We start from the raw sequence: 13662 nt of genomic DNA, 5'->3' as shown, positions 1-13662 counted from the left end.
TTAGATACAACTTTTAATTTCCTTCAACTAAAGACCACACATTATTACTGTTGTTGTTCTTGCAATAAATATACAAATTGGAGTGTCTTAGGCTGATTTGATTGAATGCATGAAGAAGTTACAAAATATTACCGTTTGTTGATTTAATTTTAATATTTTCTGCCTGTTATATACTATTATATTTCTTAAATGCTGCATATACAAGTGTGTGTATTTGGGTGTTGGCTTGTGTGTAATATTACTTATCACTGTTGATTTGGCAAATGTCCTGGAATGTTTTATTGTTGTAAAGAAAACTTCCCTATTAAATTATGAAAGTACTTTCTTACTCGACTCAAATAATTGCATAGTATACACATTGCACCAACCAAGTTCAATCTTTAATCATTACTTCACAAACACATAAGAAAATTTGAAAACTAAACTCTTTATCCAAAAATATTTATATTATTCACTACATTGTTACGTGGCAAAAAATGTTTGTTATACTACTCAACATCATTATCGTAATTATACTCACTATCAGCATATTTATATTAGTAAAAACTTTGGCAATTCATAAAATGTTCGATATGTTTGTGTTGAAGTTTAAGACTTTCTTTCATTAGTCAACAGTAATGGAGTTTGATTTTGATTTTTAACGCTAGTACTAAATTGTAATCAATTTCTTCTTATTAGCTATACATATGTGGTACACATATACTAAGTATATGCTTTTCTATKTAAAATTATATACTGTCATATATAATATAATATATATGTAGTTATAAGTGTGTATATATTTACAAAAATGTCGTTTTTTAAATTTCAAAAGAATTTGACGAAGTGCAACTGAAATGTCATCGTCCTTGAGTAGCAAATATACCGATTGCCATACAGACTTTTAGAAATTTTCATGTCTATGTTGCTGCTAAGTTTAGTATAAAAATATACAGAATCATTCATAGAAGGTATTGTAGACAAAATTATTTAGAATGAAGAGATAACTAAAAAATCTTTCAATTAATTTCATATATTCTTCTTTTGTTTGCCTTTATTCGCTTATATTTATACGGTCTTTAAAAGCCAGCTAAGGCCTGCCTCTAAATATTTGAGATAATTAACACACATAAGATGGATCCTTACGGTTAACAAACGAAATTTTTCCACTATTACAATCAAAATTGGTGAAAAGGCTAGAGATATGTATGAAGTGCAATTTATGGAAGGAAATTAAAGTTGCTGTGTTTTTAGTATTTTTCTTCTATGTCATAGTTCACAATTAATAGCAAAAGTTATACGTATATACGATTACCTATTAAAGTAACTTAGAAAATTTAAAACTCAAAACTCAGCACGAATATTTCAAGACAGTTTGGTGAAGAAGGAGGAAATCACGTGTTTGGAAAAGTTCGTCTGAATGCAAACATAGTATCTCAGAAAGTATAGGACCTATTTTGTTGCCAAAAAAATTTAAAATACCTTTTTAGAGACTCTAAATAATTTAAATAGTAATACGAAATTTCGCGAATTTGGCTAACCTTCTATAAAATATACGATAGCTACTATGGTATGTTGTGTAATTAAATCATAATCAGTTTTTGGACTGGCTGATACTAGGAAACACACAAATTTAATATGTTTTCAGAAGATTGTTGCAAATATTAGCTGCGCGCTGATTTTCACGCTTCCTCCAAATAAGTCAAGGTAGGGAAATTATTAATAAATTCAGTCAAATCGAATTCGACACTACTCTCAAGGGTCGGAGATATCTTCYTTGTGTCGTCAACGCGACCTCAAATAAATTTTTAATTTTCGAATAAGCATTTGCATATTCCCGTAAGGGGCTCCGTCCACATCTCGTTGCACTTCACCGCCTCTTAACAAATATAACAATTCTATTTTTGTTTAATTTTTATTTTTTTGCTAGCTAATTACATTTAACAGTAATTTGTATGTTATGTATGTAAATGTTCATTGTTCATTTAGACTAGACATTGAGTCTAATTCTAACTTTATGGTAATTGAATTACAACTAGTTTAAATGTTTTCCATTCATTTTAAATAAATTTGATAAAAATTCAGTAGTTGCTCTTCATTTATATTCACATATACATACTTATAAGTATTTTTGCTGTTTCTAACTGCTTTCGAATTGATCTTACACACTTGCATACACACACAAACACTTATAACACATTCACYCACACACGCCGGTACACATAAACTATCAACTCAAAAGCGTGCAGTTTTGATTTGCATTCTCCATGTTTTACATAATTTCAATTATGGTAATTTCACATTTTTGAAAAAATTTTGCTTGAAATAATTAATTTGTTTAATTTTCATTTACTGCATTTTATTTACGCAAATTGGTTTCAAAGGAAGTTTTCAATTTTTTGCCGTAACTGTAATTTGAAATCCAAAGCGTCAGCGGCAGCAGTTCCATTCGACTGCTGTCCTTCGAATTTGTTGAAATTAAATTTAAACTTTTCATTTTTGTCCTTCTTTCGCTTGTTCTTTTATTTGGCCAATAGCTCAGTTGCATGGCTCGTCACCCTGCAGCACTGCGACGCGACAGTSCAGTTATGGTAGAGTAGCCTTTCTTTTCGCTTAGACTTCTTTCACCGCTGCGCAGCGCAGTTACCTCACAGCCAGCAATCGTTTAATTGGCAATGCCGCGGCGACAGCTGTGACAACATCGGCGGTATCCACTGCATCCGCGTCCCAATGAGCGGCGGCGAAAGWGGCATATGTCGCCGCGGCGGATGTTGTTGTCATTGCTGTCAATRCCGGCAGCATTTCCGCACATAAATTAACAAATTTCAATTCGTACATGCTTTTGCATTTCCGTGCCACGCCTTCATTGTTCTCATTAACATGCCAATGCTGTCGGCACACTTGATTCTCCGCTGTTTGTTGTAGCCAGTGTTGGCTGTGTTGTTGTTGCTGTTGCTGCCGCTGGCATTGGAACAGTGGTATTATAGCTTGGTATTCTCTGCTCATCAACTGATTGATTTCACCGGCAACAATTCGTTTTATATGCTGTTGCTGCTGCTGTTGCCATTGCATTATTTGTTTCTCCGTCTCTCGCTGTTGTTGTGCATGGCGCTCTTGCTGCGTCGTTACTTGTTCATTTTGCTGTTGCGCGCAATGTTCGATATCTTTTCGTTTTTGTTGTTGTTGTTGTTGCTGCTGCTGTTGCATACAATTGTCGTGCAGGCGCCGCGTTGGCTGTTTGGTGAACAACTGTTGCCACATGTGCAACTGTTCGAGGCAGCCGCTGGCAACGGCCRTCGCCACCAACAGCAACAGCAACAAACTAGGCGCATGCGCCACTAGATGTGAGTCCGTTTTGCTGGCTGCATTTGGTTGAATGAAAAACGATAAGATTTTGGTAACAAATATTTCCCGGAGTGACATACCTTGCACTGGATCGGCGCGCGAATTGCTGGCGTAAACAGTTTCGCGCGACTCTAAGACGGGCGCTTTTTGCGGGCGATCGCCCTCGACGGACTCTTCGTTGCTGCGCCAATACAAGGTGGACAGCGAAGCAACGCACTAAAATGAAAAGCGCAAAAAAAAAAAAAATGTTAAAATAATTTCACATATACAGTTCATGGAGATATTTATATAATTATACGTTTTTATTGTATTATCGTGATTATAAGATAAAGTGAGAGTGTGTTACCTTATAAATAACAACTTCTTTTTTTCCACTATAAATAAGTTAATATTTCTTAAAATACCAGAAAACCAGTTAACCTCTTGTTCACCGAAGAAAGAACAACTAAAAGAGTGTCCWCACAAGAACTTGATTCTAATTGTTTCATTTGTACTGCCGTTATACGCTATAGTGGTCCGATATCCACGGTTCCTACAATACGCGAAATTTCAGATCRATAGTTCAAAAAACTGAGGTTATAATCTACTTAAATACAGRCGGACAGGCGTGGCACTGATCTTGTTAAAGGTGACCTACATATTTCGAGGTTCCCTACTTTATTACAGAAACTCCCCACGGTCTGCGTGCTAGACGTGGCATATTCAGTCGAATATCAATGAACATCAATGAATGCTGGGTCTCAAGATGGGTGATGGTGTTTGAAGCGCACACATTCTTTACAGAACAAGTATTTTTGTAGTAAAGTTKAATGAGTTGCAAACGTTGAGCAGGCTTAAGACTTTCGGTGTTGATATTYCAAACAATACTGAACAGAAATAAAATGACAGCCTGAAACGTCCTGTCAAAAAAGGCTATTGTAAAAGGTACATCTACTTGGATCACCCTGGGCGTTACAATCTTAAAAATCATAACACTTATTATTATTTCTTGAATTTTTAATAAAATCGTTACTACTCAAAATAAACTCTTTCATATCAGYTTATGAGCTATTGATCACGTTTGTCGAAATCGTGGATATCGAACCACTCTAGAATATATTGCTGCCATATAAACTAATCGATAAAAATCAAATCAAAATTTATTTAATGATATATCTTTACGAAGATAACCATAGGTTCCGTATAAAGCATAAAGTTTTCAGATCTAGCAAAATATTTTCATTTGGTAAGAAAACGCAGGCCGCTAAATTTATTTCAGTTGGTTGGGTAATTATTGTAGCTACGATGCAGCTAATGTTGTCATATTTTCCTGCCTTGGTCCATTCGCCGATATTTAAATATTGCTCTGCTATACGGAGCGAAGACGAGTTCAACAAATTATCGGTAGTTTCGGTTATGTACTATAACCAGCTAGCCTCTAGCGCTTATTTAAGGAATGTACTAACCTTTAGTTTCATATCGCTGTTCCGAAAATGATGCTGTTCAACCCGAAACTGCAAGCCTAAGATGGAAGTTTCCAAGCCYTCACGTCCAGATATAACTGAGGGATATTTTCTCAAAGTACGCGGTTCAACWGGTTCACCATTAACGAACCATGACAGATCAACGGCTGGCTTTGAGCGGCCAACTGTACAGTTTACGCGCACCCAGTCGCCGACTTGGTAACGTGGACGGCCACCAGTAATTTTCGGTGGACCCTGATCAGGTAGAGCTTAAAGTAAAAACAAAAAAATGAAATATATCATAACAGTTACAATGTTTAATGTGATTTGTAAATTAAAAATAAATGTGTATTGTATATATTACGAACTGTACTTGAGTATTGTCAATATCTTTTGGAATGAGCATTTGGTGTTGCTATTAACGGCGGTTAAATATTTTTATAGCTGCCCTCTAAGTTTCGAAACCTTCAGATTCCTTCAATTTACTGCACTTTTGYCCATGTAAATAAATTTAACAGAGCTATTGTCTCTTTGAGACCATTAACTTGACACCAATCTAAGGCAATTTCATGAAACTTTGACAGTATTGGAATATACAAGTATATGTATTTGTACATGAATGCTTCAATAATAATAACACCTTTGAATTATCATTTTCTATTTACACTCGATTCAACACAATATGAATTTGCACAAACACTTATATCCGCTTTCCCTCCGTCTGCCACGGTTGAAAAACTACAGGTGGAATTGAAAAACTAAAAAATAACACGGAAAATTGGTGAATGCACAGAGCCAAAATAAATTGGCTCACCACCAGACGAACTGAGTTGCAGCCAAGCAATTGCTAAAACCACAGACGGACAAAAAAGCGCTGGAGAAATAGTGGAAGAAAAACTCAAGCATATTTTCAAAGCTACACGAATCATTTGCGTTTTGCGCGCTAAGCTATAAATTGGTTGAAAAGCTGCACAATTTGARCAAATAACTGTTAATTACGCTAGATTAACGAATAAATTGGCTAGTGATTTAAAAAGCATATGCAAAAAGGTTTCGCAACTAAAAAATATCAGAACAAATTGAGCCATGATAAAAACATTTTTATGAATTATGAGAAATGTGATAATATCGAATGGCTACGACAGCTTTTATTCTTGATATTATTTAACAATTTTGATTTGCCGTAAATATAAAAGTTAACTTACTTTAAAATATTTATTAAATATTTTAAATATCCTAATTCATCAGAATCTGAACCATCCCATTTGCCAATTAATGTCTTTTATAAATTATTGCAAATATTTACTTAAATATATATAGATAGAAAAAGTATTTTTCAAATCAATTGTACTTACAGACCACAACCATATCGCCATGTTCAGTGACTGTCTGAAAAGAAGGCGCTTCACCGGAAACTTCGCAGCGGAAGCGACCCGCCGACTGTAGGTTGACATTGTGCAGCGTAACTATGGCATCGCTGGAGTTGTGAAGCTGGAAAATGCAAGTAAATTCCATTGAAAATTATATAAACATATTTAGGGAGCAAAAATAAAAAAGTACTGTAAATACATAAAAAGCAGGTAATATAAAGTTGTCAAAATATATCCATATAAAAATGTCTTGTTTGCGCTACCACACGACACGGGGCGTATGAGTAACTTTTGTTGGGAAGCTAATGTAAATTTAGTTCCAAATTGCCCGCATGTAAAATTTAGCCTGCTGACTAAACTTTGCTACTAAATTGACAGTCAAAACGTGCTTTTTATATAAACATATCAGTCCACACAGTTGTGGGCATGAAAATGTGTACATAGCGTAGATGAAATTATATGMCTTCTTAAACATCCGTTTTCTAAGACTTTGGTTTTTGACATGGAAAAGTACGTATATTATGCTCGTATGTCCCAGAGTGCAGTTTTCGCATTGTACGCTATCAAATCTGGTATCAAATCAAATAATTTAGATACAACTATACTATATATATTTTATAAACGTAATATCCCAAAAAAACTATAGCTAAGTGATTTGAATTTTTTAGCTCAGAAAGATAGAATAGGTTGCAGCCTATATTGATTACGGTGCCATTGAAAATAAAGGAACAATTTCAATGTTAAGGGAAGAGAATCGTGTTGTTGGTATGGCAACAGCCTTTAGTGTTTTCAGTTAATGTGTGGTAATGAAGAAGGCGTAAACGTAATTTCAATTCCTTACGAATAYACCGACGCTTCTAAAAGCTTTATTGTAAAAAGTGTAGTGGATTTCAAATGAAATGTCAAGAAAAASATTAATWCCGATATARTTTTGACAAAAATGTAATTTTCTTRAATAATAAGTCAGGAACTTATAAKCAGTTTGTTGTGAAATACGGCCAAGGCATAAAAAAATATATATACGAATACAAATCTTTCCGGGAGTGCCTAACTTCTTTCATTTAAATGTGTCGTTTTCCTTCATAAAAAGCATGTGTGAAGCAAAATCTGTAGACTTTTCAATAAAATAATGCTACCAAATTAATTTGTAGCTTTCTCTATCTTTGAAGGTTATCGATTCAATACCCGCCAGTGGAAACAGAGGAAGAGAAAGGCCTCCAACCGTTTTAAAGATCAAGTTCAGAAGAACCTCGCTGGAGCGCTGTTGTTAACTCGGCTATAACCGCGTAAGCGGTGACTACGCCAATCAAGAAGAAGAAGAATATTTTATAAATGGCTGTAAGTATACACAATGCAGGTTTTCGAACTTAAATCGATGTGTTTAACCGATAATAATTTCACAAATAAATTTACTTCCATTACTTACTGAATAATGGTAATAAATTTCTGAATATTCTAAGTTTTTAAATTTTCATGAAAATTTTGCAGCAAGTACAATAGTATAATTAGTAATGATTGAAACTTTGTGGATATATTTCTTAAAATAGTGTAGTTAGACCTTTTTGAAAAAGTGTGTGCAGCCTTGCCTACTAAGACTTTTAAAGCTTATGTCCCGCAGAGTAGATTCTTCGCAAAACCGCTTAGTAAGGTAACTTARCTGATCTGTTTGCATGGCTGACGTACTTAATTTGATATGTCCAGCCTTATATTTTATTTAATAGAGCTATTAAAATTTTTGTAAATATCCCGTATTCTTTGTACAATATGCTATTATTGTAGTYTCTTATTTCGAAATTTACTTTGAGGGAATAAAGTCACGACTTTAGATCATTTCAATGCCCACGACTGTAGGTGTATTGGAACTTGTCAGGTTGTGCGTGGCTACTGAGAAAAGTTTTATTATGTTTACATAGTCTTTTGTATACTGATCTATTAGAGCATGGTTTAGTTATTTTGTATCTACTCCGGCTACTCCGCAGCTTTTATGTATATTTCATGCAACGAACGTTGCAACAACTCGACACGCTCACTTTGAAGTCCATGCAACGCAATCAGAAAATTTATTACTATTTTACTTGAAAGTGAAGTCGGCTAAGAAACTCCGACCGAAATGCGCWGAACTTTAACCACGACAGTTGCAGCTGTAAACTACCAGCCTTATAAAAGTGTATGTATAGTTTTACATACATTCGCAGGCATGTAGCAGGTATGCAATGTACATTTTTATAACGGAACTTGGCAAACATTTTTCGATGTCTATTTCTTAGAAGCATGTACGCAAATATTACAGAGCTACTTGGAGCCCTAGTGTACTTTTTGCCAAATGTGCTGTGTACAACCGCATTTACCTTACTTGCGGAGTTGTTGCAGGTAAGTTGGTGTAATTRTGTGTGTAACTTTTTATGGCAAGTGCATGTTTGCTTACTCACCCTCCTTGCACTCTCTACAGGAGTTGCGCTGCAGTTTATCTAAAGCAGCTTTCCGCCAACACTTTTTGTCTTAGTGCCACAAGGCTGTTACTAAAAGCGACCACCAATTGGCTGCCAAATTACGCTTTTTACACTTTTTTATCTCTTTGGCACTCACGTTTGCGCTTCGCTTTTGTCGAAATTTATCGCTTTAAGTTGGCTGTGCGCGCACAAAAAGCGCAAAGTTTCTCCTACACACCGTTGACTTGGAAGCGAGTATGCACACGGTGTACGCTGTGCTGCATTATTTTCACCTCAGACACGCTCACAGATCCTTTACCAACAAAAATTCAAAGTAATACAAGCAGAAAGCAAAACTTATTTGCGTGAACTTTCGCTTTTTGTGCTACGCATGCGCCCACAAACATACACACGCACACGACCAAGGCAGCTGACATGCTTGGCTGTCTTGAGCAATGCAGGTGCAATGCAAACATGCCTGAAATTTATACACAAAAGTTTTGCATACAATCGATGATCGTGGAATCGCTGTTAGACATGTCGCCTGCCACAATGCACCGCACTATAACACACCTACACACCCAGGCAGAGCTGAAGGCTTGGTAACGCGTGAATTTATGATTTTGTGTGAGTGAGTTTAAATTTCGGCGAAAAGTTGTGTGCTGCACTTAACTGTGCGCGCATACAACACATACATATGRGGGCACGCACGTACGCGCCTGTAAGTGCCGTTACGACTGCTGCTATTTTTCACTCACCTCAACTGCTACACCCGGCAGCAGAAACGTTTGTGCTGGTGGCATGTCTCGTGGCACGTATCGATAGAATTCGTTGCCGTCCTTGTACCACTTCACCGAGTACAGCGACTCACCGTCCAAATCATAGAGGCATTCCAGTTGTGCTGATGAACCCTTAACCACGTAATTTGGTATTCGCACTTCGACCAGCCGCAAACTTTGTGTGTAATCTGCAAATGAAAYGAGCGCCGAGAAGATGGCAGCAAAGAGAAGAAAAGATGGTAAAGTGTGAGTAAAGTGAGTATGCAGAWATTGGTGAGATAATTTCAGAGAGAATTTCGCTACAATAAGTAAGTAAAGATTTATATAAGTAAAGTAAAGACTTAATTATCACATAGTCGTAGTCAGTATAAGATAAYTCTAATAAGTGTATAATTAATGGAATAAAAGATTTCGGTTGACAAAAAAGTCTTTCTTTTAACTTAAAAAATTAATTCAAAGCCATATGTTTGAATCCAAGTCGTCGATGAAGTTTATAAGAATAAAAATATAAAACAGATTATATAATATTAAGGCAATACGGTATCAGATTTTCTGACAAATGAAGCCACTAAAGCTTAAAGGCCAGACAATACTCATGCCTCCAAAAGAGCTCTAATCAGAACCTCAACGAACTTAAAAACTGTTTTTTTAACTTTTCTCCGATTTTAATATGGCCTATAACTTTTTACCGWTGCTTTAACAGTTTTCTAATTACCTACCTTTTTTAATGAATTCATGTTTTTAGATCACGAGGTTCTAACTTTCTTTTCGTTCATCTCTGGGTTTTGATGAGCTTTAAGGGCTCATCTGTTGATATTATTCAGCATCTACTTTTTAAATTCTCTAATCCTAAGATAAATACAGAGTTTGTTTTTATTGGTGGCCATATACTATATACATATACATATATTTGATTTTGCGAAGATGGTTGCTGTATAGTGTTTCATATGAACCGTACTTGCTCCTATTTTACTCTTGCAAYCTGTTGCTACATAGTATTATAGWTTTGTTCACATAACGGTTGTATTTATCATCTAAAAGTAATGGATATGGAGTTATATATATATGATCAGGATGACGAGAAAAGTTTAAATCCAGATGACTGTCTGTCTTTCCGTCCGTCATTGCATGCTGTAACTTCAGTAAAAATTGAGATATCTTGATGAAACTTGGYATGCAGATTTCTTAGTGCAAAACAAGATAAAATGTTAACTTCGGCTGCACCGTAGAAGAATCCAKGTGCATTTCTTTTAGTAACTATGTGTTCAGTTTATGGAAACTATACGCTATAGYAATCCGTTCTGAACAATTTTTTCGGAGATTATCCATGCCAAATTTCGTGAAGATACCACGTCAAATGCGAAAGTTTTCCATACAAGAACTTAATTCCGATCGTTAAGTTTATATGTCACCTATATGTCCGATATCGGGAGTTCCGACAAATGAGCAGCTTCTTGAAGAGAAAATGACGTTTGTAAAATTTCAAAGCGATATCTTAAAAACTGGGGGTCTAGTTCGTACATATATAAAGATGGATGGACAGACCGACATGGCTAAATCCACTCTGCTCAACATACTGATAATGTATATATAAAAATATGCCTCATTGTGTCTGCGACGCTTCCTTCTGGGTGTTACAATCTTCGTGACAAACTTAATATACTAATCGGACCACTGCTACGCCCTCAAATCGCCATTAACCGAAAACAAATAAAGTGTCATAAGTTAGCACTTAATTARGATATAAAACTGTAGTTTGGCACAGAGAATCAAAATAGCAAGAGGTACCGCTTGGCWACAAATTTTTAAAAAGTGGGTGTGGCCCCGCCCTATAATTAGTTTAGTATCTCGTAAACCACTAAAGCTATAACAACAAAATTAACTGAGTGCAAATATAATTGAAACTCCTACCGATGGTGTGAAAATACTAATAAAATACTGTTAAAGACTAATAAAAGCACAATTATTCAAGAACTAAAAACAGCAGAGACATTAAAATTTACCTTCGAGATGGTATAAGAGGGCTTTATTGGAGTCGGTGTGAAAATTGGACAATAAGCATGGCATTTTTTGGTTAAATCTCATATCTGAAGACCCGATTGACCGATTTTGAAAAAARGTTTGCACGTACCATTACTTTTATATTATTTTGTCGCAGTACRAAAATGGGCGAAATCAGGCTAGAACCACGACTACTTTCAATATAGAAAAATTTTAAATTYCGCTTGATTCCTTAGCTTTCCAGTACATAAATCAAAAATCAATTAATGTAATGGGATAAAGTTGTGTATGCGAACTTATGMCCAAAAGTTTTTAAAATCTAAAAAAACTGTTCAAGCCGCTAGGTACCGAATATTTGGACTCTAGTACCTAAAGTTGACTTTTGATCGAAAATATCAATGTGAAATAAATAATTGATATTTAGGGATAATCCTAACACTATCAATATTTGGTTTGTGTGTCAAAAAATGGGTTGAATCGGGCCAATACTTCTCTCAGCCCCCATATACCTACTTTGTACCGTTTATATCGGCCAACATATGAGTTATCTCTATGAAATTAAGAGAGCATATTTTATTCAAAACAGTGTATCTTTGTGCCTAAAATAGATAAATTTGGGTGAAAACTTGGTCTAGCCCCATAAAACTATTTTAAGGATTTTCGAACATGCGGCTGACTTTACTCCATATTATTGGATTTGTAGTATGTGTAATGTTAATAGTACATATGTAGGAAAAATAGATAAAATCTGTTAAATACTACCCCCAAGTACCATCTACTACTTTAAAGAATTTTGTTTTTCTAATAAACCTTAATGTGTCTGGCAGTATTTGTTGATATTTTGCACCATTTCCCGGACTCTAATTCTTGGATGCCCTTAGCTCTTCCTTAATTGTTTTTATATTACGTGTTTCCAACAGACAGGTCTATCCATTGATGGTTTCAAGCGTTCTGTGTTGTAGCGTATTTACCGTATTACTTAACACATGGAATAATCAAATTGGAGTATGGAACCAAAGAGTGGCAAAGAAAATAAAGCATGCTTCTAGTAGTCAGCATTGGCGTTTGCGATAAAATTGGCTACTTGTCATATTTAAGAATGTATGCAATAATTATAGCTTCAGCATACAAATCGTAACGGGCAGTGAGCAGTCTAAATACGGTGTATTATATATGTATGTGATTAGTCGGAAATAGTCGTAATCGCTTGAAATAATAAGATGGAAAAAATAAAAAAATGCGGTAGTTTTTTGTTATAATCCTAGTTTAAAATTTTTTGCAAGGTAACGGGGCATCTCGACAGGATAGAATTTATAGTACTAGCTGTCAAACGTATTGCTATTGCCATTGCCAAATCTGTATGTGGGCATTTGTTATCATGATATGTGACCTGGTCTACGGAAAGGGGGCTTAGGTGTCAAAAAATCCAAAAAATCGATTTTCACTTTTTAGTTGATTCGGATGGAAGATGAGATTTTTAACGGCTGTTTCCCAGAAAACTTTTTTTCACACGTTAGCTCCCTTTTCGTAGACCAGGTCACATATAATCATTTAAGCAAAGGCGTAGGGTAGGCAGGTTCGAGCATACTTTGAGCTCTTAAAAATTTTATTTTATCATTTGCGAAATGCCGTCATCTAGGTAGCTGATGTAGTGCACGTTTGAAATCTTTTGTGTGGTAAAGGATACTATATAATAATTGTGGCATAAATTTTATATACCCATTARAATAATAAATTTAAAATGAGCAATTATATTTTGATTTATGCTTGTATAAGTTTATTAAGTTTAAGATTTCGCTCATTCCCAATTTGCACAATTTTTCTGTAAATTAACAATATTAAAATAAATATTAATTTTTTGGAAAAATGTTRTTTTGAAAATGTACTTTATTTTTATAATATAACGAAATTTTCGTAGAAATGAAAACTGCGCTGGTTGAAGTGACAGCTCATAGCTTACGATATATGGCAAACTAGATAGTATYCTACATATAGTATGCTACGAGCATGTGGAGTCTCCACCGGCACGGAATGCCGGTAGTTCTATCTTGTCGAGATGCCCCGTAATTTTCCCAGCTTTACTAACATAAATATTCATCATATGACTGACAGTTGGGTTGTATGCTAATCCACTAAGAATGCCTCTACCTCTAACTGCTTCAAATAGAATCATGAGCTTACCTTCAACTATATAACAATACAATTATATAGTATAATAAACCTGCAAACCACAACTATTGCTAATGCACATACATAAACTATATTTTTTGATAATAAACCAAATAGAATAAATTATATTTTCCTTGTGCATTACAGT

At 35.0% G+C, this 13662-nt stretch overlaps 1 protein-coding gene across 2 annotated transcripts in view; it reads right to left on the bottom strand.

The window, feature by feature from the left end:
• Positions 1–231: 231 nt before the first annotated feature.
• The window catches only part of LOC108970162, a 113601-nt gene continuing 100170 nt past the window's right edge, over positions 232–13662 (bottom strand). Inside the window, exons 3-7 of one of the 2 annotated variants that reach the window (XM_018935370.1) lie at positions 9324–9532; positions 6122–6257; positions 4770–5035; positions 3405–3540; positions 232–3341 (exon numbers count right to left, since the gene is read on the bottom strand). In XM_018935370.1, the coding sequence (XP_018790915.1) occupies positions 2623–3341; positions 3405–3540; positions 4770–5035; positions 6122–6257; positions 9324–9532 (1466 nt within the window). In that variant the 3' untranslated portion in view covers positions 232–2622. Of the gene's footprint in view, positions 3541–4769; positions 5036–6121; positions 6258–9323; positions 9533–13662 lie in introns of both variants that reach the window. The other variant, XM_018935369.1, reaches the window with a different exon arrangement.

Source organism: Bactrocera latifrons, unplaced genomic scaffold (assembly GCF_001853355.1).
Source record: "Bactrocera latifrons isolate USDA-ARS-PBARC rearing strain unplaced genomic scaffold, ASM185335v1 scaffold_288, whole genome shotgun sequence".
Taxonomy (NCBI): domain Eukaryota; kingdom Metazoa; phylum Arthropoda; class Insecta; order Diptera; family Tephritidae; genus Bactrocera; species Bactrocera latifrons.
Note: the sequence above shows the minus strand (reverse complement) of the source record. Positions and strands in the feature narration are given on the sequence as shown.